The 27,764-nt window shown below is 44.4% G+C and overlaps 1 protein-coding gene across 2 annotated transcripts in view; it reads left to right on the top strand.

The window, feature by feature from the left end:
• rbms3 (RNA binding motif, single stranded interacting protein) overlaps positions 1-27,764 on the top strand; it is a 142,096-nt gene that overhangs the window by 5,155 nt on the left and 109,177 nt on the right. For both annotated transcript variants that reach the window (XM_036538651.1, XM_036538652.1), the window contains exons 2-3: positions 11,590-11,648; positions 26,570-26,661. In XM_036538651.1, coding sequence (XP_036394544.1) covers positions 11,590-11,648; positions 26,570-26,661 — 151 coding nt within the window. The remainder of the gene's footprint in view (positions 1-11,589; positions 11,649-26,569; positions 26,662-27,764) is intronic.

The raw sequence follows: 27,764 nt of genomic DNA, 5'->3' as shown, positions 1-27,764 counted from the left end.
ATCAAATGGCTGCTGTGCCAGTAAGCGCTTAAAAGACTGATTGACAGAAGAGGCAAAAAACTTCTTTCCTCACTCACTGGATTTGCGCCTCAGAGCACACTGGTAACACCCATTTTCACGCATGAGAGTGAGAATGCCTTTAAAACTTCATGGAAATAACACGCTGGGTATTCAGAAACACGATTGCTTTTTTGGTGGATGGACTCTTCTGTAAATAGAGAGTAGAGGGTTTAAAATGGCAAACTATGCCTTTGTTGTATTTTTCATTTTATCTCTCCAGCCGCCTGATGTAATTCATTTAACTAATGCATATTTTAATGCCCATGGATTTTGGGAGTAGTTTAAACAACTGCTTTACTATGGGCTATTCTCAAATATCTTTATCACTTTGAGGGTGGCACTTCTGTTCTACAGTTTGCATGATATAATAATACATAATACATAATAATACAGTCAATATGGATGCATTGACACACACACACACAGAGTACAGAATGCAGAATTACACTATTTCTGCTTTCCACCAGTGCTGTGTATTTTTTGCATTGTGTTACCATGGTCACGTGATGCATGTGACTTTGGAGGAGAGGGCCATAGTTGGTCTGCAAGCCTGACAGATATGTACCCTAGTAGCGCAACCAAAATCAAACCAAGCTGGGCAATTGTGCTATAAGCAGAAAGTCACGTGGCAAAAAACGGACAGTGTGGAAAGCCGTACTGACTGTAATGGTATGTGACTTTATTTTTCTGAAACGTCCCGTTGGTGTGGCAGCCCTTTGTGGCGGTGCTGTCCGTTTCACTTTCCCAGGAGCCGGGGGCCCCCGGCGGCAGGATGCACCGCGTTAAGCGCTGGATTTTGGAGGAGTGCCTGCGGTCTGTGATCTAAGCCCCCCGAATTCTGCGCCCTATAAGATGAGGATGTGGCAGCTCAGCCTGCAGCTGGCCAAACATTCACCAGGCAGAGAGAACACGCCACGCTTCTCAGGTTTCTCCCCCGTCCCGGCGCACATGTGGAATGGTGTCCCGGCACCCCAAGCCACGCTGGCTCCCCCTCCCCTCCGAATTGCATTGATACCAGCAGTGTTGGCCTGGGGGATTAATACAGGAAAGGCTCATAAAAAGAAAACATCTACTTTCTGGAAGCTTGTCCTCTGCAATGCGTGACCCCCCTGAATAACGTGATCCCTTAAGAATTAACAGGAGGGATCATGCAGCACGAAATGACTGCCATTTTAGTTTTGGGTACTGACAGAAGTAGAGATGTAGGTTCTATGATGGAGATTTTGGAGACTCTTGGAGGCACTTAGACAGTGCCTTCACTGGTCCCATCACAGGAGTAGCCCTTTACTCTAGATGGAGGTTGTTACCTCCTCTGTTTTGACTGTTATGTCCAGGACACAACATTGGAGTGCTAAGGAAACAGAAAAATCTTGAAAGCATGTCATTAAAATTTATAGAGCACATAATCAGTACTGGAGAGTGAAGAATACAAATACAGTCACTATGGCCAAAAAAAAAAGAAATTACAAATCAAACAGCATATTGGACAATGTGAAGCGAATATGTAACTATGGAACACAGGGTGCTCTGTCCTTTGAAATGGGAAGCTTTTAAACATGGCTAAAGGGAATCAATGAAAAATAAATACCACAAGCCCAGGCTGTCGTATCTCAGCGTCTGCTAAGTGAATGATAAAAATATGGAGGCAAGACAGATGTATCAGTGGCCAATTAAGAAATACCACACAGGCAACGCAATGCAACTTGAAAGAGTGTCGGCACTCATCACACTGCGTGCAGCATCAAAGCCCGGGTACTACGGGGCTCACAGTGCGGGGGAAAGCAGGATGCACGCATCCGAAGGCCCTGAAAGCTGTCATCTGCGTATCACACAGAGCGGCTGAGTCACACAGACAGACAGCCCGCCACTCACAGCTTTACAAACTGGCAGTGCGCTGGGCTCCCAAGGGCTGAAGAGGGGAACGGAGTTAAGGGTCACACCCAGTTTAACGGGCCCGCAGAGAGAGAGAGAGTGAGGCAGTGATCGAGCGAACATGAAGGCAGTGCAGGCGCGTGAGGGCCGAGCCCAGCGGCGGGCGGGTGAAGGGGTGAGAAAATGAGAGAGGGTCAGAGGAGCGGAGGGGCAGCTGCATGGGCGAATGATTGAGTGAGTGTGAGTGATTGGAGGAGCAGGGAGGTAAGTGAGTGAGCGTGAATGAGTAAGACAGGCAATGAAAGAAGCCGTGAGTGAGGATTTGTTTGTGGAGTGCGGCCGTGTTTATCTTGGCTTGTCTGTCAGCGTCAGCAGGCATCCATATATCTGACTCTCAAGGGATGGTGAGGGAGAGGGAGAGAAAAACAGAGGGAGAGGGAGACGAGAGAGAGAGGGAGAAGATAACGTAAGTGAGCTAATGGTCCTCTGCTCTGCTGAGAGAGGTAGGAGAAGCTGAAGTGGAACACAGTGTCCTCTAGCGTGCTCGGACACTATATCTATCTGGGAGTGAAGGAAGAGGCCTTTAGCGTGATGTAAAAGTAGCCAGAGTTTAGGCATAGAACTGAATGCCCTGTTGCCTTCGGGGAAGCCTTTTCGTTAGGTCTGTCTCTGCACTCTGCTTTCTAGCACTCAAAAAAGTGACAGGCACACCTAATGCTGTACAGTAACCTAATATGGTTGCAGTGCTGCACTTTTAAATAGTACATAAAAGTGGCTTGTCCCTGAGAAAAATGAAATCTAAGCAAAGTCGTCAAGTGAACTAACATTGCCAAGCCTGTATAGATAGGCCTGGTTAAGACAGCGGACCTGTTTCTGTTCAGATGCCGTGCAGATTCATTGACGTGTAATCCGCATGCGTGGTTCATCTGACTCACCAAGCACACTCTTGTCAGCCAATCCTCATATTTTAAAGATCGATGAATCTGTGTAGCATTTGCACAGCATTGATACAAAAAACAAACCCAACCTCCTGAGCCTGTACTTACTACACTCAACCAAATGCTCTCCCAGGATTGCCTGTTGAAATGCTTGAAAAGAAGAACTGGAGTAGAGATGTTCCAGTAAACTTCAAAGTTAATTCAGGCTTCTACAAAAAGGAAAAACACAGAATAACATGTTTAATATGATTAGTGATAAACCTTTGGCAAGAAAATAGCTTAGGTGCACTTCTTTATCAGCAAGACTAATTTGTATTTATGTGACAAAGTAATCTCAAGTGTTGGGAGGACGAGACTTTATGAACCTCAACACCTGTGGAGCAATCATAGGGATTTACTGTGGAGAGAAGAGTGTTTTACTGGTTCCAACAAGTCAGTGAATGATAGTTCACGGTCGCCCACCCATCCTATGACGGTTCATATAGGCCCTCCAATCAGCAGTAGTCTTGGTAAGGTTGGCTTCTCTGTCCTTGGCTTTAGGCCACTGGCTGGTTTGTGCTGATCTCAGCATTGCACTCCCTGCACTCGATACTTCCTGCCACTGCTGCCCAGATCACCTCTCTACCTACAGTGCTTCTCTCCCAGAATTCCACAGCCGATCAGTGACATATGACCACTCACGGCACTAGTCAGGCCATCAGCAGCAATTGGTATTTTTGCACATACTTTTATTATATTTTGCATCACCTTTGTCCTGTGAAGGCACCTGTAACCAAGGAGATTTACACAGCTTATGTTTTACACTTTGTTCATTCATGCAGGGATATACTGTATGTCAAATGCAGCAGTTTGGTTGTGAGAGTAGAATATCTTTGTTCGTGGGAGCTGAGTGTGCTTGTTTGTAGAAGTAGAGTGTCTTTGTTTCTGTGAGAAATGTGTCCTTGTGCAAATGGAGCAGTAGGGTATCTTTGCATGTGGGAGTAGAGTGTCTTTACTTGTGGGAACAATCTCAGTGTACCCCAGGATTCAGAATTTCATCATGCAACCTTCTGGTGTTCCTGCTGCTTGTTTGTGAGCCTAGGACTGGTTGGGGAAGTATACACCTGATGATTCAGTTGTGGCATTTGAGGATGGGCCTCTTTAGGAGGCCTTCATCTGTGTTTGTGCTGGCCTTTGTTCCATTGAGACAGTGTATTGCCAGGAACAGTATCATTCAGCTCTCCTCCAACAACTTGTGTTAGAGTGGATACGAGGCAGTAATAAGCAGCTCTGGCTTCAAGTATTGAGGTTTCTGTAGTTGTGCATTACAGCTTTAATAAGGCATCTGGCTTAAATTACATTGTATACGTAAAACAAAGGCTTATCACATTTATTGGAATGTATTTTTCCTTCGCAGTGTCTAACATCTTGTTACCTTGATTGTTAACTAAATGATGGCTTGTGGCAGCAAAACTGCAGTCTAACTACAAAATAGTTTTGAGGAGGTGCATCAGGAACACTGCTTAATGGAAATCCAAACCAATGAAATTCCATTTGAAACTGGCTGGAGTTTGTTGGGAATCAGTGCCGTTGATTTGAAATGGCAAAGTATATTAACTAAAGCAGATAGTCATTCAGGCCATTTGTTAGCAAATGATTGTGAGCTGAATGATTTGACGCAGCATGTGGTTTTCAGGGGGACCTCGCAAAGAAATACAGAAATGGATGCCACATTATTACAGTGTTCATTGTATTGAGAATCCCTGGCTGGCACTCCTGCCTCTTCACTGGGCCAAACTGCAAAATTAAACAGTGTCAGTGCTGCTTTTGTTTTCACTTAGTAACAGTGAACCCTAATGCATTCAGATCTTTGTCAGGCAAGCAGTCTGTGAATGTATTCACAGTACGTAAATGAAAGATGTTAACGCTTGCAAGAAGGAAGCCAATGTTCCAGTGTTCTCCTGTGCTGGAATGTTCGAAGACCTGTGTGTTCTGACTTCATTTTGGACAAGGCTTGCCTTTCGAAATAAGAGCCCGCGGTCGATGAAGCGAGGCCCACATTTTCAGTACTGCAGAAGTAATCGGAGGAACGACGCCATGAAGACTCCCGGGGGAGGAGGGGAGCAGAGAACATCCTGCACCCTCTTTTTAGTTTTATTTGTTTTTTCTGCTCGCCGTCTATAAACACTCTCCCAGGTGTTCCTGGAAAGGAGGATAGCTTTGAGGTTTATATCGGAAAATCTGCAATTAAGCACCTCTCTCATTATGCGCTGGAACACAAGATCCGACGACGTCCGGGGCCGCGATTTGGTCCCAGATCAGCTGTGAATTCCAGAAATTAAGAGGGAAATGCGTAAACATAATAATTGCTCTCTTTTTTTTTAAACAAATAATTGTGCGTGGGTTGAAACACTGTGGAAAAGCTTTGCTATAATTTTAATGCTTTTTTTTTTGTATTAACAAGCCACTGGATGTTTTTTACTTGTACAGGTTGTTTACTGATTTCAGGTTCTGCAACTTTTCTCATCAAATTTTACCTGCCAGTCTAATTGTGTCAGTCATCAAATTCCCTGCCAAATTACATATTAGTGCAGTGGTAGGTCAGAGCCAAGACAAACAACTGCATTGCTGTCTCTTTCTCCGAGTTACAAAATGTGGCTTTACACCTAAGCCACGAAGAATGCACAAACCAAACACCATATAACTCCCTTTTCAAGGAGACGGGCTGGACGGCCTCGTAAAGCTCATGCTGAGATTTATAAAATGAATTATAAAATAAATCTCTGCCCCAAAGACCCAGAGGAACCCCATGAATCTCTGTTCAGCTGCCAAACCTCAGTCTGAGAAGAAAATGGATATGTATGGGGAAAACAATGGCCGCCGGGTTCAGACGTTGATTCCTTTTGGGTTGGATTTCACTGGTTTGCACAGGCACCACACACAAGCACATGTAATGGAGTATACCTACAGGTGCTAAGGCTTCATTTGACCTTGCCAGTGCTGGCATAGAGGTGCTTCTTCAGTTTTTATCTCCCTGCTGATGTTGCCACCTTAAATCTACAAGTCCTACACACTACCACACATTAGGCTGTTGTCTGTTTAGAATGATCAACACTCCAGCATCCCACTCGTGTCATTTTAGTGGCCTAGAAATTAGACTTGCCAGTGAAGTGCCGCCTGGTTCTGCTGAATCATTCATCCGTGTTTCTCCTTGCAGCGTTTTTGGATGTCATGCTGCTCCAGCTCCATGTAAAATATTTAATTCCTCTGTTTATCTGTTAAAGTCTGATCACATGGGGCATCCCCCTACCCCCTGACAGACTGGATAGTGGACAGGGAACTGTGCCAGCCATGAGTCAGCAGTAATGTCCTCCCTCAGCCGTGAGTGGGGGTCATATGGTTCCATCTGAAGCCAGGGAACTAGGAGGAGCTCTGAACAGGCATTGCTCTACCAGATTCCCTGGGAGACTCTTGCACCTGCTCCTCCCCACCTCCCCAGCCCCCACCCACCCACCCCCTGGTCTCCTTGTTTAATGGAGCAAATTTTTCAGAGGATCAGTGGACAGCTCTCATCGTTTTAGAACACACCAGAAGTGCCGGCTGACTTGTATCCATCACCGTGACGACGGGGTGGAGGACTCAATCTGGCATCCTCTCCGCTCCATGCTGCTAACAGCGCTGGAAGGGGTCCAATCACCCAGCAGTGAACAGGGACTCCATTCACCCCCCTCCTTTCTCTTCTGTGGAATCTCCTCACCCCTGCCAGATCAGGTCCCCTGCATGCTCTCTCTTTAGCTGGATCTCCGCACCCCTGCTGAATCAGGACAGCCCCGCATGCTGTCTCTGCGCTCAGCTTTGGTGTCCCTCTGCACCCCCAGATGCATCCGTCTGGGCCTGTGCTCCATGAACACTGGCACAGGCACCCGCTCTGCTCTCATTATGAGGTAGCACACAGTGCATAGCAGAAGCAATACCAGCCACAGTAAAGTTAGCAGTAATACTAGTAGTACAGCATGGTAGTAGTACTGTGACAGTGTATTGCAGTACATTAATATGTCACTAGTTGACAACAGCAGTGACAGTAGGGACAATAGCAGTAAAATTAATGTGCAGACGGAACACAGGCCAACTACATAGTAATACCATTGGAATTGGTAGTGGTACACATTAGAAGCAGTTGTCATAATATTTGTAGTTTGTAGTGGTGTTAGTATAAATATCAGTTGTGCGAGTGGTAGTGGTGACAGTAGCGGTAGCAGTACCTGCTGTATGTATAGCCAGTGCATATTTGTAGTGGACCAGTAGGAATACCATCAGTCGTCATGTCATTAGTTGAAATATTTTGTTTACTTTACAGATGCCCTCATTGAAAATAACATAATGTTCTGCATTATACATGTTACCATATGTTTTCTCAATCACAAACATATTGTACATGCTGTTTTTTTTTCCTTTTCGACAGAGAGATTGTGTTTTATTTTAGCTGTCTCTTTTATGTGGCTACAGTGTGTCCCCCAGGCTTGGCTTTGTTTACTGGTAACTCAGTAGGCAGACTGAATTGTAGAACACAATTCAAAAGAACTTGTGGTTTATAGCTTTAAGAATGTCAGACCAAAGTCCAGACATGCGATTCTACAGACCATGAAAAACAACAAGCCACCCTGCTTGGATTGTGAAATGCATTAAAATGGTCCCTTTTAATTACATTTTACCCTTTCATGATTGTGACATCTAAGGTCCAAAGCATGTGCGTAAGAACCATGCTTCTGTGTAACACATGCTCAGTTGGTTTGTGAAATGAATCCCTCTCACACACGTGAAGAGTTTGTGGTCAGAGGTGTCTCTTATTTGGAGATAAGATACCATATGACACTTGCTCTGTGTTGAAGCCAGCATATGTGGGCTGGAAAAATTGCTTTGTGTGTTTGAGACTGAGGAGGTCACTTTGGGGCAAAATGTCAAAGCTCTGTACAGCCATTACGCCCTTGGGAGAAATAAATCCGAGTATCTTCCTTACGCGCGCACACACACACACACACACACACACACACACACACACCATTAGAACCTGTATCAGGATTCAGTTCAATGGCTTCTGCCATAAATGTGGCCTCACGGCTCATGGAGCTGCCCTCACAGTAAAGGTCATCAGCAGTGACGTGGGCTTGCCAGCTGGGGGACGCCTGCCTTTTACAGGTCCTTCCACTGGCAACAACAGCGAGAGTTTGTGCGTCATGATGTTTTTTGCTAAACGTGTATGTATCTCATGTAATACAGTTGGCATTGTACCTCATAATTGTCGTTTTTTTAGTTCATGTCTTTATTTTCATATTTTAATAAGGTGAACTGTAGATCACAAAAGCAAACAAATGAAAAGAGTACTTTCTTTGGTCTGTGTTCCTCACCGTGGGTAGATTTTGGCTGCAACCTTTAGGAAGGAGGCTCATTCCCCTGTGTCACAGACTGATGCTGTATAATATTCTGAAAAAGAGCTTCTTATCCTGACAGGGGAAATGATCTTGCCTTTATTAAACGCCTCTGTCCCTGTGAAAGTAGAGTAATATGCTTTCCCTTACCTGGAGGAGTTCTGGCATTACACATTAATTAAGAATCATGTCAGCCTTCAGCTCCAGACTCCAACAGAAGCACTATATCTGCCATCTCTCCTGCTGGGGGATTCTTATTGATAAGAAGCTTTATTACCACTTTGGTGGAAAGGGGGGGGGTTCCTCATTTTTTATACTGACCCCCCAAAAAACTGGCTGGAAAAGGAATTTGAATCAGAACATATATGTCTGCTCACTTTTGGCATTTAACTGTTCTTGTGGTGGCGTGTAATGAAAACTGCAATCATCCTCTTGATCTGGAAAAAACAACCATAACACCCATAATTTGACAGGAGCTGAGAGGGTCTTTCTGGGCATGACAGAGACAGTGATGTGCTCGTAGCACAATGCATGGTATCCAGTCTTCGTAGCACAATGCATGGTATCCAGTCTTCTGTTGTACACACAAAGAAAGGGAAGAGGGGAGCACAGGGTTAACAAAGGTCAATTTCACAAGTCTGGCAGAGAAGGCATTTTACCACAGAGAGAGAGAGAGAGTGAGAGGAATACGCTGCAGAGTAGTTTCTCAACCCAGTCTGTATTTGCGTTGTGATCCCAGCTGACCTCTTAATCCGTTGGTTTACATTTGGCTGTTAGTTGAATCATCCTCTGGGTTGAACCGCACTTAACTGTTGTCTGTTGTTAACGGTTTGTGGAAAGATATGTTGTTTAACTTGACTTTTCCAAGAAAAAGATACATGTAAACATATTTATTCATATAATGTCAGTTCATTTCTGCCCCTTAATTAACTTAGAAAATGGTGTCCAACCTACTTGATTATGATTAATTATGTTGCTACTTTTATCTTTTGTTTAACACAAATGCACCCTCCTCAGCACAGTTCTCTCACAGGGGACATATAGCAGGTTTGCTGTTGAGATGTTAAATACAGATATATAATTAACAGCTTAATCAGACTTCATTATTTAAGAGTAGTTAATAAAAACTGGAACACATGGTGTGCCCAGCGGGTGATGCATTATAGGTAATTCTGGAGAGGTTTTCTCTGCCATTCCAAAGATGTCCATGTTCCCATATAATGCGTCACCATCACATTGTGTCGTATTAAAAACCACAGCAAATTCATTTACATCACTGCTCAAGTTTGTGTATCCTCCCTGGTCTTTATGTGTGTTTCTGGATGTAAGACAGAATGCATTGATGCACCATCTTTAAAAAGCTAATGAGGAGAAGGGATTTGAGCTTGTGTCCTAAAAACTAATTTCAAGTCCCAGCAGAACTGAGTACAAACTTATAATGAGAGCTCTACGCAGCAAACATGAATGCGTTGTCCTTTTTAATTACCTCCCTTAGTGAGCATGTATACTCACAGATGCACGCACACGCACACACACATACACACACACACACACACACGGGATTCTTCCTACTTTTGAAGCTCACGAAAGAACAGAACATCCAGACATCCTATTCTGCAAATTACATTAACACAATGTGATGCTTTGTGGTCAGATGTCTGCTGTTTGGTTAGTCATATGCAGGTGATGGCTGCATAAATCTCTGAGCTCTATCTATCTACCCCAAATTAAATGGAGTCCTGTGACGAGGATAGCATGCGTGGCTAAGTCAGAGCTCCTGTCAGGATGGCAGAATCCAGACGCCTGATATTGTATTTAACTCTTTTCTCTCTGCCTGTGATAGAAGTAACTCTCCCACCCAACACAGCCCTCCATTCCACTGCAGATAGGGTTTTCAGTGTCAGCTGAGAAATGGTGCAATTACACCATTTCACGTTTCAGTGTCCTCTTCCTTCCCAGTTGCATGTTTGTGTGTAGAGTCAATCTTACCTCTAAATACTACAGGCAGTCCACTAATACAGTGGATTGACTTCTCAAAATGTGTTACTAATTGTAACAGAGTTTGTAGATGATTCTGTTTCAAAGTGAAGTAGAACGGAAGAGAGTCGATTGCATGTGGAGCACTCTAGGCAGCAGTGGGGATACTTTAACTGCAGAACGAACAATTGCGTAAAAAGATTTCAAAATTACATTTCAGAGTTTGTCCTAGAGCGGTTCCCACACACATAAAAAACACCCCCAGTGTCTCATTCAGAAACAATATCTGACAGAACTGGGATTTCAACATTTTTTCACTTTTCACTTTTGACAGAGAACAGTTTAGGACCCGTTGCTCGCTGAGGTGGGAAACGGGGCCTGTCCCTTGAGACCAGGAACAGAGGGAATATTTTCCATTGCAGTGTGCAAGACTCGTTTTGATCTAAGATATGTGACAGTGGTTTCCTTGCAAACAACAATTATCACTCTACTAATTTCATCTTATTATGTACAGTACCAGTCAAAAGTTTGGACCCCCCTGATTAAGATAATGGGGAACATGGATTGCAAGGCATGCACAACATTTTGATCTAAAGACTTATGCTAAAATGCTTGATTTTTTTTTTCTTAGACAAATATAAATAGTGAAGTTGATGTCTATTTATGAATTTCTTTCCAAAGAAAATGAATTTTCAAAAAATATTTTTGGCTATTTCAAAGAATATAAAATATAAGATATTTTTGGTTTGTTTATAACACTTTTTTGGTCACTGCATAATTCCATTTATCTTGTTTCATAGTTTTGATGTCTTTACTATTATTCTAAAATGTGACCAAACTTTTGACTGGTACTGTATGAGTTTAAGTAGTTACAAGATTATTTATAATCACAAGCTATTTATAGAATATTTAAGTGCTTATAGGTGATTGGTATAACAACTTATAATGGATATCCGAATATCCGAATCTCTTCAGTTCTCATCTCCTCTCCTTTCCTGTATTATACCAGCTGGGGAGAACAGAGTGAAATCCTGTAGTGTGATGACATGGTGTATGTAGAGCATCACGTCTTTGCCTGGTTGGAGGCTGAGGGATTCTGCGTCTCTGACAAATGGACAATCACAATGCGCTCAACAGTGGCGAGTTATGCGTCTTACAGGCTTCACCACGATGCACACGCGTGTCACACATACTTCACACTGTGACCCCCAACAAAACACACTTCACACAAACTGAGTTACACACATGAAACTGAAGGGGGCCCTACTGTGAGACACCCTTTACATTAACAGAGCAGGAAAGTGCTAATAAAATGATTGCGTGTGTTTCTTTTGCAGATATGGGAAAATAGTGTCAACGAAGGCCATCCTGGACAAGAACACGAATCAGTGTAAAGGTCAGTGCTCAGTGTTTGTGGACGTCTCCTCGTGAGTGCTCACCCCCAGTACAAGTTGGAGGTGTGCTCTGGTGCCTCCTGGCTTCTCCTGCTACTGTCATGAGGGACCAGGCCATGCAGGAGCATTTCCAAGTAGACCAGGGGTGAAGGACGGGGCGGGCTGCAAATCGATGAGCAAGCCGACGGGTCTCTTTCTAAGAAACGCTTTGAGAAGCAAGGCAATAAACAAGCCTGCTCTGGACACAGTCAGCTGTGTGTGTGTGTGTGTGTGTGTGTGTGTGTTTATGTGTATGTGCATGCATAGATGCATATGTGTATGCGTATGCATAGGTGTTCATATTTGTGTATGTGTGTGCACATCTGAAAATTCCACCTAGCCTAATCTCTTCAATTCATTCTGAGTAAGCCTGTTAATGGAAGAACGTCTCTGGTTTTGTGAGAAATGTGTGTCTGAACAGCCTCAAGGAAAAGGCAGTTCTATGTAAATAGTATGTATCAGAAAGCACTGAGTGACTTGTGCACTGAACCATACCAGGTCAGTAGCACTGTGAATAGAAGAACCTTCCAGGCAATAAGAACAGGGTGGTTCATCAGGTTGGATTGCAGATTTTTGGCTCATACATGCATGCAAGCATACTGTCCAGTACTTTAACACTGCAGACTAAAACCATCACTTTTCTGTGACTCCCAAATGCCACCAATGCTAGAAGTGGATGTAGCTTCAAGGACCTTTCAGGACATACTAAAGGAAGTGTTGAGTTAAGCAGTGGTATGAGGTGACTAAGGTCCAAACTAAACACAGGCTCATGGCCTTGGTCTGCTTCACTGCTCAGCCATTCTGAGAGGTTTGTCAATATCTTTTAATTGCTTTCAGAGCCAATCTTCCTCTGGGGTGCAGCCTCTCCCAGAGTGTCTTAAAAAGCCATCTTTACCCCAATCAATTTCCCAGCTCTTTGTTGCCCACTGGGTCAATCACAGAAAGAAAGGAAAAAAAACTTTCAGATTCCAAATCCATGGACTCTGGTTGCTGTGAACCCCCCCGCCCCACCATACCCAGAGAGTATTAAGGAGCCACTTCCCTTCGTCCTCCCGTTTCAGTTGCCTCTACCTCACTTTCTCTCTCATTGTCTTTTTCTCTATCTCGTACACTCAGTCACTCTGTAGCTCTATTTTGCAGAGTCACACACACACACAGACACATGCATGCGCAAACACATGTATGTACACATACACACATATACGTGCATATACATATGTGGGAACAAACACACATTCACATACACACTCACTTAGACGTATAAATATATAAACACATGCATGCAGAAAAACACACACACAAAAGCACAGACACGCACACAAGCACGCTGCCACACACACGGCTACAGGCCTGCAGAGCCGGTCTGAGCGTGGCGCTGCTGTGTGGGAGCTGTGAGTGAATGCGGGAGATACAGAGAGAGGGAGGCTGGGACTTTCCTCTCCCATCCCGCTGCCATACCTCATTCACCAGGAATGCAGCAGCGCAGAGGTGCCAGAAGCAAGTAAAACGAATCCCTGCATCCATTTTCTCCCAGAGTAAATTACTGTGCATCTCCACACCCAGCGCGAGCTGCTTAAGGGCAAGAAGCTTTCTCGTAGATGGGACAGTATTGGGAGTGAATGCTTCTGTGACGGCCAGTTCTGTTGCTGCTGTGTGGAAAGCCATGCCGTTCTTTCTTACACTGAAGCGGGACTCTACAACACATGCAAGAAGGGGGTCAAATATGACAAGCCTGTGTATCTTTAAGTCATTAGGTATCATTTAGACAGCCAGTGTCTCTGTCTGGCTTCAGTCCAAATGCAGCGCTGGTGGCCCTCACTTCACTTTTTCTGGTTAATGCAGCGAATCCGCTCAGTCATGGTCATGTCAGTGAGTGGCCCAGTATCAAGCGAGGTGCATGATGGTCTACCCATTGGAAGATCAGAGAGATGTGTATGATGGTCCAACCATAGAAGAATCAGAAAGGAGTGCATGATAATCTACAAAAGGAGGTTCAGAGAGGAATGCTTTAGGGCCTACCAACAGGAAAGCCAGAGAGAAAATATCTGTCTAGGAGTGATAAAACTATTGAAAGAGAACATGATGAGCCACCCACAAAACACACGTGCACACATTCATATGCACAGATGCAGACACCACACATCAGCTCACAAAAGCATACACACTCAGAGACAAGCACACGTAAATAGACACGCGCCCACACTCACAAATAAGCACACGCAGATACACACAGAGAACAGCGGCTGTGTGCGGGCCGGTCCATCTGTCTGCCTCCCCGCCTGTAGACACTTAGGTCCCGCAGCCGCCTCCAGCATCAGGCCCATCAATTCACAGCCATCACTGGGCGCCTGCCCTCCGGCAGCGATCGCGATTCAGCCGGATCAGGCCCAGGGCGAATGAGACTTTCCATCACGCCAATGAGTAATGCCTATCTGTGGGAGAAGAATGAGAACAGGAAGCTGTAAAGCTTAAAGGCTGTCAAGCAAGGCAGGCACAGAAAGAAAGCTCTGTTTTGTGTGAGTGAGTGAGGAAGTGAGTGAGTCAGTGAGTGAATGAGTGAGTGAGGAGGAACTGTTCCTTGTGTGTGTGTGTGCGCATGCATGTGTGTTTATGTGTGTCTCTAGGAAAATGTGCGTGTTTGTATGTATATGTTTACGTATGCGTTTATGTGTACGTTTGTGTATGCATGTGTCCCCCGACATGTGTGTCTTTATGTGAATGTGTGTGTATGTGTGTGTTTGTATATGTGCATGCATGTGTGAGTTTATATGTGTGTCTTTGCGTGTATTTATGAGCGTGTGCATTTGAGAGGCAAGCAAGCTAGACATGGGTTTCCTATACTTAAGTAGATGGGCAGACCAAACCGCTCATTTCCAGGCGAATGCTCATGATGACTATTAAAAACAGCGCCACAGGAATCTGATGTAAAGCACAGCTTAGTGAGGAGGCATTTTTCCTGAATGGGGCTCTGGGAGGCAGAGGAGATGGCTCTAGTGTTTAAAGGACTTCCATTTCCTGTGCTCCCAGATAACTCCGCTGCGGAGGCTCACCACCAAGATCGGCTCGCTGCCAGGAATTGTGGGAGCTGTGGAGATTAGATGGGGAAAAATGGACCAGTTGACAAGATAGGCCTTTTTCATACACAGCTCACTTTTTTGCCTTATTTTGCTGACTTGAGCAAATTTTAGGATGTCCTTTTGTTGTTTTTCTTATTCGCTATACCAAATCTGACCTTCAAGAAGGAGGTAGCCCAGCTGCTTGATAGGCCTGGCATGTTTTCTTGCATATATACAGTTCCAGTGTGATGACTTGTGAGTGAGTGAGGGCCATATAGAGACTGTGACCTTCATGTCAGGTTGATTCTGTTGGTGACATGGGTATAGACACATGGAAAGTCGTTGACATTGGTAAAGACACGTCCTTCAGATAAGATCAGTCTTGATTCAGTCTTGGTTTGTTTAAAAGGTTGGTTGGAGTTGCGTTGGAGGTTGTGGCACTGACTGCATCTTCTTCATGAACTGTCTTTGCAGTTCATTCCATCCTGTATTAGCCTAGCGGTGCCCTTATCCTGGACAGCTTGCATAGCTTAAATCGTATATGCTGGCCAGGCACAGCTCTGCATCTTTAGTGAATTCATTCAGGTTAAGTGGCTTAAGGGTACAACTGCAGCTCCCCCACTGTGATTTACAGTATTCTGGTACTCTTGCCTACCTTTCTCTTTATGTCATTCTCTTCATTTCTCTGTCTTCATCTTTTTCTCACTTTCTCTCTCTCTCTCTCTCTCTCTCTCTCTCTCTCTCTCTCTCTCTCTCTCTCCCTCTGTACCCCCCTTCTGTCTGCTTTCGGTCTTTCCATTTCTGTCTTTCTCTGTCTTTTTCTCCCCTCTCTCTGTCCATCTCTGTGTCTCTGCGTCTTTGTCTCTCACCCTTGCTGTCTCCCTCGTGTCTTTAAGTATGCCTCCTGCATCTCCTGGCCATCTCTCCCTGTCTCCTTCCTGTCTCTGTCGGTCTCCTGTATGTGAAGTCAAAAGATGAAAAGTTGCGTCTGGTTGCAGTGCCATCACTAACTCCCCTGGCATCTCCTGTGACATCATACTGTTCAATCTCTTTTATATGTCTGCAAATAAATGAATTGGAATTTTGGATTACAGTATGGTTGTCAGGCATTGGTTCAGTGAATTTTCTATGATTGATCACACAGCTGTCTTACTGTAAGTGAAGCATATATGTGTATGCAAATTTGATAAGATGTGCATTCATTAAGTAGCAGGTTTAACACTTTTTTCTCCCCTTAAAGATGTACAGTATTACATAAAACAGCACTGATTAATGATCCCACACTGCACTGCACTTCTTTCTTGTGTGTTTGAGTGAGAGGGGGAGAGAGAAAAAGAGATGGCTGTGTTTTTCAATTATCGGTTTCTCATTACAGGCGATAGATAAAAATATTTGTCTGTGTCGTACAACTCGCCGGTGCAATTAAGAGTCTCTCTCCAGCTCTCCCTGCGCCCTTTCAAGAACGAATTGTGTGTTGATGAGATTCACAAGTGAAGCACAGCCAACGGGCGAACTGCGTCCAAATCACATTTCCCAAAAATGGGTTCCAGTGAGAGGGCCCTCTTCACAGGAGAGGGCTCATGTTCCCAAACGGAGTCAGTTTTTGTTAGTGTTTACCATTTTAATTATCCAGCCTTGAAAGTGATCATTACTTTGACTGGACGACCTCCAGCAAAAAATTAATTGGCACTCCAGCACTAATGCAGAAGTTTTATTTTATTTTATTTCCTTTCTTTTTTTTTGTCCTCTTAGATTTTATTGCATTTCCGGCTTACTCTGTGCCGTACAGTTTTAAACACCGTCACCCGCCCCCACTCCCCATCCGTTCCCCTTCCCCTTCTCCTTCTCCAGCATGCCAAGTCACTCCAGAGTTCCAAGCTGGCCCTTCCCCAAAATCCTGTTTAACTGGGCGGAGCATCATAAATAGCACTCGCTCTGTGCATTCCTAAACTTAGACCTTTTGTCCCCGTCCACTTCCTGTTGACCGGTGCACAGCCCCCAGCTTCCAGCTTGCTGGCTCTGTGGTTGTTCCACACAGCAACTTGAAAGTTCAACGACCTGAAGAACAGAACAGGGCCTGTGTCCAGGAAGCCCCGCCCGCAGGCTTTTTTTATGTTCTTCTCATTTTTTTTTTTCTTTTTTGGAGATTGAAAAACATCACGCAATTCTGGATAGGCTTTCACTGATTCATTGTCTGGGGGTATCAGTCGACAGGGAGACGTATCAGTCCCCCAGCCACCATAACAGTGGAAATGGCCACTTTAGAGCAGGGAGGATGTTTTATCCTTTCGGTGTTACTGACAAGCTGGCATATTCTATATTATAAGGTTCTGTAGTACAATATGAAATAAGGCATATGTCAAAAACTTAAACAGAATATAAATAGAAGCTCTTGTAAAACAGCTCTGTGTGGGCTTCTATAGAAAACTATTCCTATTATATAGCCTAATTCATCTTATTCACAACTCAGTAAGATTTGGTTTGGAACAAGCTGTTATATTGACGTCTTATTTTGGCCACAAAGTTTGGAATTTAGTGTTTTTTTTTTCTGGCCTTCACTGCACAAAGGAAAATGCTGGAGATGTACATTCTTTGGCATTCTGCTTGGTGAAATCTGGACACATCACGTTTCATTTTGTTTTGGTCTGTTGAGTTTCTGCATGTGGTGTGTTGTGGTCATAGTCTACGCCTTAATGCCGGAAGGGTGTGGGTTCCATGTCCAGCTGAGTCGTGCCAGACACTCCACAAACACTGCCCATCCCCTATATGATTGGCGTTCAGCCTTCACAGAGGTACATTATATGTCACGTGACAGGCTGGTGTCTTGTCCAAGGGGAATAGTAGTACAGCAAGCTGCTTCATGCCAGAAAACTTATGAAAGTTCCAATTCCATGTCCAAGATAGAGCTTGCATTGTGTCCCTGCCACCAACACGGCTCTCTGCAGTAACTTAGCGGCTCCAATGTAGCTCTCAGGGAAGCAGCGGAAAAGCACTGGACTGGTATTTAACACTCTTTAGCTCTCCCACAAGTGCACTTTAAACAATTCACCCAGACACGTCAAGGTTGTGTATTAAAGCTCACGAATAGCAGCTGCGTATTGAGCACCAAGTGCAGTCATGCCTCAGAGCAGAGACTTGATTCCCTCTGTTTAAGCTGCCCAGTCAGTGCAGATAGCACTCGTCACTCTGACAGCTCCTGGTTGAAGGGCCTCTAGGTCAGGGCTGTGACAGTTTCACCAACTTCTGGACAGAGGTTATAGATTTTTGGGAGAGCAGGGAGAGCACGATCTGAAGATCAAACACAGCCCCATCAGGCATTCGCCCTCCTTTGTCTCACAACCCCCCCCCTCCCCATAATACCCCCCAAAGTCCAGCAGTCCCGCATTGTGCCCTTACAAAGATCAAAACAAAGGGCACTTTTATCAATGCAAACATCACATTCAAACAGTGTGCCACCAGCCCTGGGAAAAAGGGGATTTGTGAGTTAAGCTTCTAAGTTGTAAAGGAATTGGTCTACTTCAGAAAATCCTGATTGTGCTCACTAAACTCCTTGTCTGCTGCTGTCCTGCATTCTGTGAAATAATGTTAAGCCAAATAAAAGAAAGGGAAATGTTTTCTTGAAGAGGATTGGAAATTGGAAAAATAAGCAAATCCATTACATCAGATTGACTCCATTAACATGCAGATTACAAACGTAGAAATTGTTTCTCTTTTTTCGTTGTGTATTATTATGTTTGTGTGTTTTTTCTGTTTTGATGTGTATATATGTCTGCACTTGTGTGTCTGTCAGAGGGGGGGTCAGTTCCGTTTCAATTTAGTCAACTCGGGAGATTAATTGGAATTCACTGCATGGATTGAAAATTGGCCATCATTTGTGTTCGTGCGCCTGTGTGTGCGCATGTGTGTGTGCACGCAGTGCACATTTGTTTGTGCTTGTGCTGGTATAAGCGTGCATATGTGTGTGAACATGTGTGTTTGTGTATGCACATTTGTATGTGTGCTACAGTAGAAGCCCAGTCTCTTTCTCCAGCTTGCTGAGCGTGTTTCACAGTCCAGCATTCGTAGCTTTGACTGGTGTGGTCCGAGCACACCCACCCCCAGGACAACATCCTTCAGCATGACGTCAGAAATATGCTGCACAGATGTTCCTCGCCCCAAGATATTTTTATTCCCCTCAGTTTACAAACGATGACTGCTGGTTTGGTGGACGCCGGCCACAAGGACACATCCCAAAACCTTGTTTTATTTATCACCAGTCGCAGCTCAACATGAAGCGGGGTGGGAGGGCAGCTGCCGCAGCTGTAAGGAAGTATCCTCTCCTGGGGCTCAGATCCAAACCAGTCTGGGTTCCATCGGTATCCTTCCCAGATTGCCACAGTACAGATTTAGCGTCGCACCCCCCCCCCCCATGCCAAACACACACACACACACACACACACTGCTATGGTGCTCTCTCGCCTAACCATGCCTGTGGGATGTCATGTGGCATTCTGTGGCAGATATGCTAATATTTTTGTGGGGATGGGCTGTGATAAAATTTCCCCTGTCCAAAAGGTTGTGAGACCAGTGGCTCTCCCTGTCTGGCAAAAGGTTAGAGGTCAAGCATCATCATATTTGCAAATGAAGGTAAAGCTCTGCAAATGCTATTGTTTTTGTTGTTGTTTCCCACTTTTGTTGTCAGCAGTAATTTAGCTCACAGGCCACAGTGACTGTTCTGATCCTTCTGTTTTATTCTTGTGCTTCCTCATATGACTCTTAGCAGCATTTTACGCAGATTTGAGACACTAGCTGTTCATAGTCTGTAAATGTGTGTAAAACTATTGTCATTGGTCTATGGCCTAGGCTGCTCCCTGTTTGGTAAATATACTGTCCCATTTACAGTATACTGTCACTAGTTGACATCACTCTGAGGACTTAGCCATACCTATCCCTGCCCAATAAAGTTAACATTACTCTTGCACTGTTTCATTTTCTGATTTCTGATTCTGATTTTTTGTGTGAATGTTAGTGTCAGTGTGTTCACTCATCCAACTAATGTTTGCACCATTTTTCAAACCTTGTCGCAAGATGTACTGTTTATCATAGATCAAAATCACCAGCCATTTGGCCTAAATGCTTTTTGGTTCCCTTTACATAATTCTACCATTTATGTGGTGGAGTTCTGGAAGAACTACAGACTTTAAGAAAATTCCACACTCCAGAAAACAAGTAGTCCTTTGTTAGCTTTTCATTTTTTTAGTCTTACATTTTGTTAGTGTGAATTTTGAAATCTGCCACATAATTTTTGAATCTTTGAATATTCTTGGAACATGTCAATGATCAGATTGACAGCATTCTGTTAAAATATCCTAGGAAACCTTGAAAGAGGGAGAGAGAGGGAGGGAGAGAGAGAGGGAGAGAGAGAGAGAGAGAGAGAGGGAGAGAGAGAGGGAGAGAGAGAGAGAGAGAGAGAGAGAGAGAGAGAGGGAGGGAGGGAGGGAGGGAGGGAGAGAGAGAGAGAGGGAGGGAGGGAGGGAGGGAGGGAGAGAGAGAGAGAGGGAGGGAGGGAGGGAGAGAGAGAGGGAGAGAGGGAGAGAGAGAGAGAGAAGCATTCTGTGTCTGTCTAAAACAGTGTTAAAAAAGCATGTCTTCTGGGACTCGACATTACCCAAAGATCCCAAAATTGAAGCCCTTTTGAAAAGTTGTTGTGAAAGAGATTTTTAACTAAAGGCTGTGTATATGTGGAAGCAGGGGAAATGCCAATCAATTCACAGTGTGGTTTCCCTTTAGTATAGCAAAGCAACACCCAGTCTTTCCTTCAGGCATTAAGATTGATCCTTCTCAGTCTGTTTGGGGAATTGCAGCATACTTTTTATGTACCGTTAAATAAGTACATGAATTAATGCTCTTCAATTACCGTATCTAACTCTTTTAATATACTCTTTAACATTTGTAAAGGGAAAGTCAATTGACAAGAAAAAACAGGAGTGACACTATAAGATTCAGAGTCTGATGAATGTCTATTCAGTCTCCATGGAAGAGTGTGAGGGAGAGGGGAAGAGAGAGGGGAGGATGAGAGGAGTACAAGTGGAGAGAGGGAGGGATTGGAAAGGGGTGAATAATTATCTGTGGATGACAAATACAGGTGCGTTCTTCAAATTAAAGATGAATATCAGTCTTGTGCTCATTTTCCAGACATTTCTGTGTGTACACAGACCTCCTTTTGGACAGATAACCTGCTTGATACGTAAACAAAAGATGATCTTGGCTGTGTTTAATCCGTCTCCACTTACTGTATTTGAGGTTACCAGACCGTGCAGTGTGTAGTGGTTAGGAATCTGCTGTCCTAACCAGTAGGTTGCAGGTTTGAATCCCTGACAGGACACTGCAGGTTTAGCAGGGCACATAAACTGAAATGCTTCAGTAAGCATCCAGCCTAATAAATAGACAATACGTAAAAAAGTAAGATATGTAGGCTTACCCACATTAAGGTCTTAGAGCAAATGAATTATACACGCACTATTATATTATATTATAGTTCTCCAAACCATGAACCTTTTACATGAGACCTCCTTATGGAGAGAATTATGTATGATTCAATCAAAACTCTCTATAAACAGAGACGGTAGGGGTGCTCTCAATCCTGGTGCAGCTAGAACTTCCTTACATGCCTCCCACCCACTGCATACACATACACACAGTTAGTCATGTCTACATCTGTCTCTGGCCAGTGCTTCATATAACACTTTTACAAGCTTCACATCATATGGACTCATCCATTCCATTTTTAATCAACATTCTCTGAACGGGTGTCCAAATATTTTCCCACTTACTTTTCACTCGACTTGCTAAGTTTCTCGCAATCTGCTTCTGTTCTACCATAGATTTTACATGTACTGATCTGATTCTGTGGTTAACATGAGAAATCCTGTCTCTGCTATTTGTAAAAGCATTCTCATTTGCTGTATTCCTGTGAATATTCATGAAGAGGTGTGGCCAAACTCAGAAGAGTCATCGCTCTCACGCCTCCTATTATTAACCGGATTTCACCGGAACTTCCAAGACAAGGAAGTACGGAGGACGGAAGGAATGCAGAGCTGACAGTCTCCTGTTTAATGGTCTCCAATCCCCTCCCAGAGGAGAGCGCCTGGGTTCCGTTAATCCCGAACACAGAGCAAAACATACAAGTTGGCCGGAATACAAAGAGTAGTTGTGTTGTTTCTCTGAAACCGGGGCAGTTTTTGGAAGGCTCAGAGTGCCATTAATTTCACAGGAATGCAGAGGCACTGAAAATGGAGGAGACGGGGCCTCCTGTCTGTCAAAGACCCTCAAACTGCTGTGGTGAAAACTGTAAAAAGTTTGATGGTACATAATACAAAAGGAGAACACTAAAGACTCCACTATCTGGAATAGTGCTATTTATTGTGTGTGTTTGTATGTATGTACTGTATGTCTTATGCATATAGGTATATATGTGTGTATGCACACACACATACAGGTCAGAAGACAAAGCACACCAATTAAACACGCATGGTGATCATCGTGGAGAATTTGAGATTAAACCTGTGGGCAGATGTAGAAGCGATGAGGCCGTGATGAAGACGCTCACGCCGGGCACAGCTGGGTAATCGGCTGATCTCTGCATCCTCCCCGGACGTTGCGTGGGATTTAGATATTAAAGCTGCACTCAATTAACCTGGGCTTTGATAGCGGCGTCGTCCCAGCTGCCAACGCCGGCCTTATCTCAGCCGCCACGCGGCGGATCTCCGTCTCGTACCTCGGTGCTCCGTGGCAGCGGGAGGCGTCCGTGTGAGCGCGCGTGTGTGTGTGGCTGGCCTGCCTCAGGCGGCGGTGCCTGAACGCAGGAGAGTCCGACGTGGCACTTCCCTTCCATCCCCGCCGTTGTCATGTTAAGACCTTCTCGGGATTTCTTGTGAAGCTCTCCCTTCAAATGAAAACGTTTTCGAGATTTCTTCGGAAACTCAGACCGTGTCTTCTGAAGCTCAGACCTCCCCGAAGCTCTCTTGTCTGACTTTATTGAACCCACACGGGATGAGTTTGCGTAAATTTCCCCAGAATTTTGCGGAAACGTTTGTAAATATCAAGGAGTGAACAATCCATGTGTTTACTCCTTGTCTCTTATGTCTATTCATATACATCTAAAACAGAATTTCCTCTGGAATTACCTGTAGCATCCCAGTAATGATAAACATGCATATCTGGCCAAAACTCTACAGTACGTGTCTTGTCTTAGTGTTTCTATCTTTAGTAAATCTGGAATGGTATAATTTTATATTGATTGGATACTGCACACCTTGTCCTGTACGTCCACTGTGTTTTAAGGCTGTCATTGCAGCCAGGCACATAGATGACTTTATTTACTTAAATAATTGTATTGATTGAACAAATACACTTGGTTCTGTAGCTCTGTGAGAATGGGAAGCCTGCTGGATTGCGTAACTGTTGAGTAGATCTGCCCTTTGGTAGAATAAACCTAAGCAGGGACAGGTTGGTCACATTGCACGCTATGGCCCTTTGTAAGCAGATGGCCTGGTGTGACTTTGGTCATTTATACCTCACGAGGCCCTGCTCTGGTGCGCTCTGATAACCGTGCTTGAAGAATGAAGACTAATGTGCACATGCCACTGGCCAGGCTAACTGCACTCCGAGAGTGAAGACTAATGTGCACACACACGCTTTCTCCCTTTCTCTCTCTCACACACACACACACACACACACACAGGCAGCCAGGCTGTACTAACTGTAGCTGACTGCTGGCTCACTTAGTAAATGCTTTGAGTGTTGCTTTGTGGCCTCACCTCCACACTGTAAACCCTACATTGTGTCTCCGGTTGGTAAGGCATACCTGTGCTTACTCAAAAACTGACCTAATTTAGGTGAGTCTCTCCCCCTGTCTCTATTTCACTCTCCCTCTCTCTCATTTTCCTACTGTACTCAGTCACTTTTTTCCATTCCACCCATCCAATAAGCACAGTTCAGTTACCATGGCAGTTCTCATTCAACTGTGTGGTCACTGTTCTAAATCAAGTGGGAGCATGAATAATCACAAACTTTGTGCTCACTCTATAGTCTAATGTGCCATATTGGACCTAACTTCGTTTTCCTTGATAGTTGTTTTTTGGCAGTGGTGGTAACTGTTAATTGATACAACAGGTATTACTTATTCCATCAAATGTGTCTCTCCATGGTGGCTAACTGTCAGCTTTATATACGATATGGCAAATTTACTTGCTGTTTCTAAAATCCTTCGTACTCAGAAATGTTAGATGCCCTGCCTCCCAGGCACTCCTTCAGCAAGTCACTCTCTCTCCGTCTTTCTCTCTCTCTCTCTCCCCCTCTCCTTGCTCTCTCTTACTTTGGCTCCTTCCACACACACTACCACACGTACTGACTCTTGTTGTTGGGTGTGGGTGTGTGGGCATATATGTATGTGAAAATGAGACCTCTGGGGCTAGAGATAGTTAAGTTCTCTCAGCTTTGGGCTTTGACGGCACACAAATCAGGCCCCCCTGTAGGGCCAGACCCCCCTGTGATTGGGCTAAGGTATGGAATGGAGCTGGTCCCTTGCAGTCTAATCATTTGTATATGTCACAGGTAGCTAGGAGGGGGTGTGGACTCATGGACAGTGTTTGGTTGGACAGGGTAGTCAATTATCAGATTGGATCTAATTTGTGCCTAATCAATAGTATGTTGTGAAGCAACAATCAAGGTGTCCTTGAATTTGTGAATTTTTATAGCAGGTTTTGAAATATAAATTCCCATGAATGGAACTGTTCATTTTTATTACATTTATCACCGACCCTCTCTTATTGTGTGTGAAATTGGAAAGGAGTGAAATTTGAGCAGACTGTGGCCTTGACTTCCAGCACATCCACTGTTTCGACAGACATCATGCCCCCCCCCCCCCCCCCAACAGCTCCCCACAGCCCCCCACAGTCCCCCATAGCCCCTGTCAGATTAAACAGCTCTGAGAGATGGGAGCAAAGGGAAGCATATTAAGTTTAAAAAAAGATGAATCATGTTGAAATTCCAAAATGTCATTGTCCTGTTCACAAGGAAATAATTAAAACTGACATACTGAGGCAGTGTGGCTGTGTGTGTGTGTGTGTGTGTGTGTGTGTGTGTGTGTGTGTATGTGTGTGCGTGTGTGTGTCTGTCTTAGTGACACTTTATATGGACATGCACTTTTAGAAAGCGCACCATTAGTCATCATTAATCCCTAAAACATGTCCCTTTGTCACTTGGTCAGTGCAAGTGAATGGCATCCACATGTCTTGGTTATTTTTGGGGTTGTGCTCTGGCTTTTGGGAAATGCTCAGATATTATGTATATGGGTGGAGCTCTTTTGGAACTGGTTTTTGTTACATTCATTCTGAGATGGTTTAAAAATGTAGATACTGCTTGAACAACTGGAAGTGTTTCTGAGGTCTTTTTTCTTCCAGCATGTTATTGAAGATATTCTTGGTAATACCAATGGTGACAACAAAATATAACCAGAATGACACAAACAAAATATAAACCAGTGACAGCGCGATCAAAGCATTGCAAGATGAGGAAACTACAACACCAGGGTTACATTCACAGAGGATGTGGGAAGAGGTAGAGTCTGGCACACCCATCCCATATGCAACAGAAGCTTGAAGTAATTTCAGCTTCTAGAACTCTCTAGAACAAGTAAATGTTTCTGGTTTTCCAATGGAAGATGGAAAGAGTTGCCATCCTAACTCTTGTTGGCTCAGCCATTGTAGTCCGCGTTTTGTTGCCAGTGTCTCAGAGGTGGCGGCTGGCCACATTGGGTGCTTTGGGCACTGCGCGTTCATGGAATATAACCAAGCTAATTTCCGGGCAGAATCTCACCCACAACACTCATTCGCGCATTATCCTCTTTTTATTACACATTACTTCTGAATCAGTGGATCCCCGGGCATGTTTGACTGTTTTTAATCCAGCACAAATTTTTTAATTAACACTAATCTGACCTCGGAGTGATGTATTCTGGGGGAAGGAGAGGATGACAATAACCCGTAAATCAGCAGGGCGTAGTGCTGAACTTTTCACCAGTGATGGATTTCCACAAGAAAAGATGTTCACACGCTGTTAACCTTTGAAGGGCTCATTGCACGGAGGGAAGAACAAACCACCAGAATGGCTTTGTGTCAGTTACCCGCTTCCCTGCCGCACGGGTGTTTTGCCACAGCAAAGATGAGTGGCACCGGTGTTATTTCTCAGGCAGGGTCAGGTTGTGAACCTAGACGTGACATTCCGATTACCTCACTGAGGCATTGTGGTAGACATCACTGCAGTGCTCCAGGAAGTGTGAGAAAGCATTTTGCGTTAGTTTGCGGGAAGTGATTGTTGCGGAGCCAAAAGAAGAAATATGTAAATACCGAGTTACAGCGGGTTGGCTTTCAGTGAGATAGGCTCTGTGACTGAGACAGTCTTGACAGTCTTGGTACCCTTTGGTTTGCAGCTGATTTGTGCCTGAAATCTCAAGTGATTTTCATCACTGTTCAAATAATGACTTTGACATTCCTGGTTTGCTGGTGACGCAAAAGAATTCTAGTCCCTGTGGCTTCTGACAACTTCAGAAAGCAGGTAATTGAGCCACCGAGACAGAATAGCAACACATCATCTAGTGTCACCTCACTTGTCCATCTGAGTCACTGATCTTATTGAGCAGGGGAGGCATCAGCCAGCAACACTGTTGTTAAAATTGTCACAAAACTACATAATGCACCCTATTGCTGTGACACGGATTGATGTTAAAGTGCATTTCTGTTTATCCTCCCTGTCTGTCTCTCTGTCTTTCTCTCTGTCTGTCTGGGCAGGTTATGGCTTTGTTGATTTCGACAGCCCCGCAGCAGCTCAGAAGGCTGTGGCGTCACTCAAGGCCAATGGAGTGCAGGCGCAGATGGCTAAGGTAAGCCCTCACTGGTTACTCTCCCTATCGGTTACGCTGCCCCATCCCCACGGCAGGCTGTCAGAGATGAGGCCCCTCCTACAGGGCAGGTGTGCTGGAGGAAGTTGGGAAAGTAAGGTCAGGGGGCAGTTTTTTCCTTTATTATTTTTTAACTGCAGGTGGGGTCAGTGTTTTTGAATTTTCTCTCTTGTGCTGTTTTTGTTTATTTTAAAGGCGCTGAAGATATATAGATTTAAATGTCTTCTTATTGACCGTTACCTGTGCTCTAAAAATAAAGCCAAACTTGCTCACCATTGGTGCTGATATGAACTTGCCTGTGCACATCGTACACGCTGTGTCAACAGCAAGCTGGTTGAGATGATGATGATGATGATGATGAGGAGGAGGACGTAGAGGTGAGAGGCCACATTGGCAAGCAAACAGCGGAGACAACCTGACTTCCTGTTTTGTCACATCATAACAGGAAGTTATGTTGTGAAGTCTGTTGTTGACAGACAGCTGCAGACTGTCAGAGCTTTGGATGACCCAGTGTGCTGATAAAGTCCTCTCAGTCAGGGGAGGAGCCATTTTGCATGAAAATATAGCTTGCACAGTGGATGATGATGAGGAAGATGACAATGGTGTGTATGATGCTGGTAATGATGATCATGATAATGACAGTGATGCTTTAATGCTGTTGATGATGCTGTAATACTGTTAATGATGATGATGGTGGTGATCATATTGGTGATGGTGATAGTAATATTGTAGATGGTGACGAGTGGTAATGCAGTTATGATGAAGATGATGGTGGCGATAGTGAAGAGGCGGAATACAGACTGGCCTGCTCTTATTAAATCAGGTGAAACAGTATGGGAAGTGACTGAGAGCTGTGGCTTTGAAGGAGGTGGCTCAGGTGTGCCACGTTTAAAACAAGCGATTTATCTATTTCCTCTTTCCGTAAAGCGTCCTTGCTCCAATATTCATAAGACAGAGTGCCAGCGGAATACAAATGGGAGCCGTGGCTTAAATCCCATTTAAATGCATGCCTTTTCCACTCTCTCTTTTTTTTCTATTTCTGCAAGGCAACGGCCCACAGTCCGTCTTTTGACTTGATGTAGGAC

Source organism: Megalops cyprinoides, chromosome 10, assembly GCF_013368585.1.
Source record: "Megalops cyprinoides isolate fMegCyp1 chromosome 10, fMegCyp1.pri, whole genome shotgun sequence".
Taxonomy (NCBI): Eukaryota; Metazoa; Chordata; class Actinopteri; order Elopiformes; family Megalopidae; genus Megalops; species Megalops cyprinoides.
The sequence above is the reverse complement of the archived record's forward strand: the minus strand, read 5'-3'. Positions and strand labels throughout refer to the sequence as shown.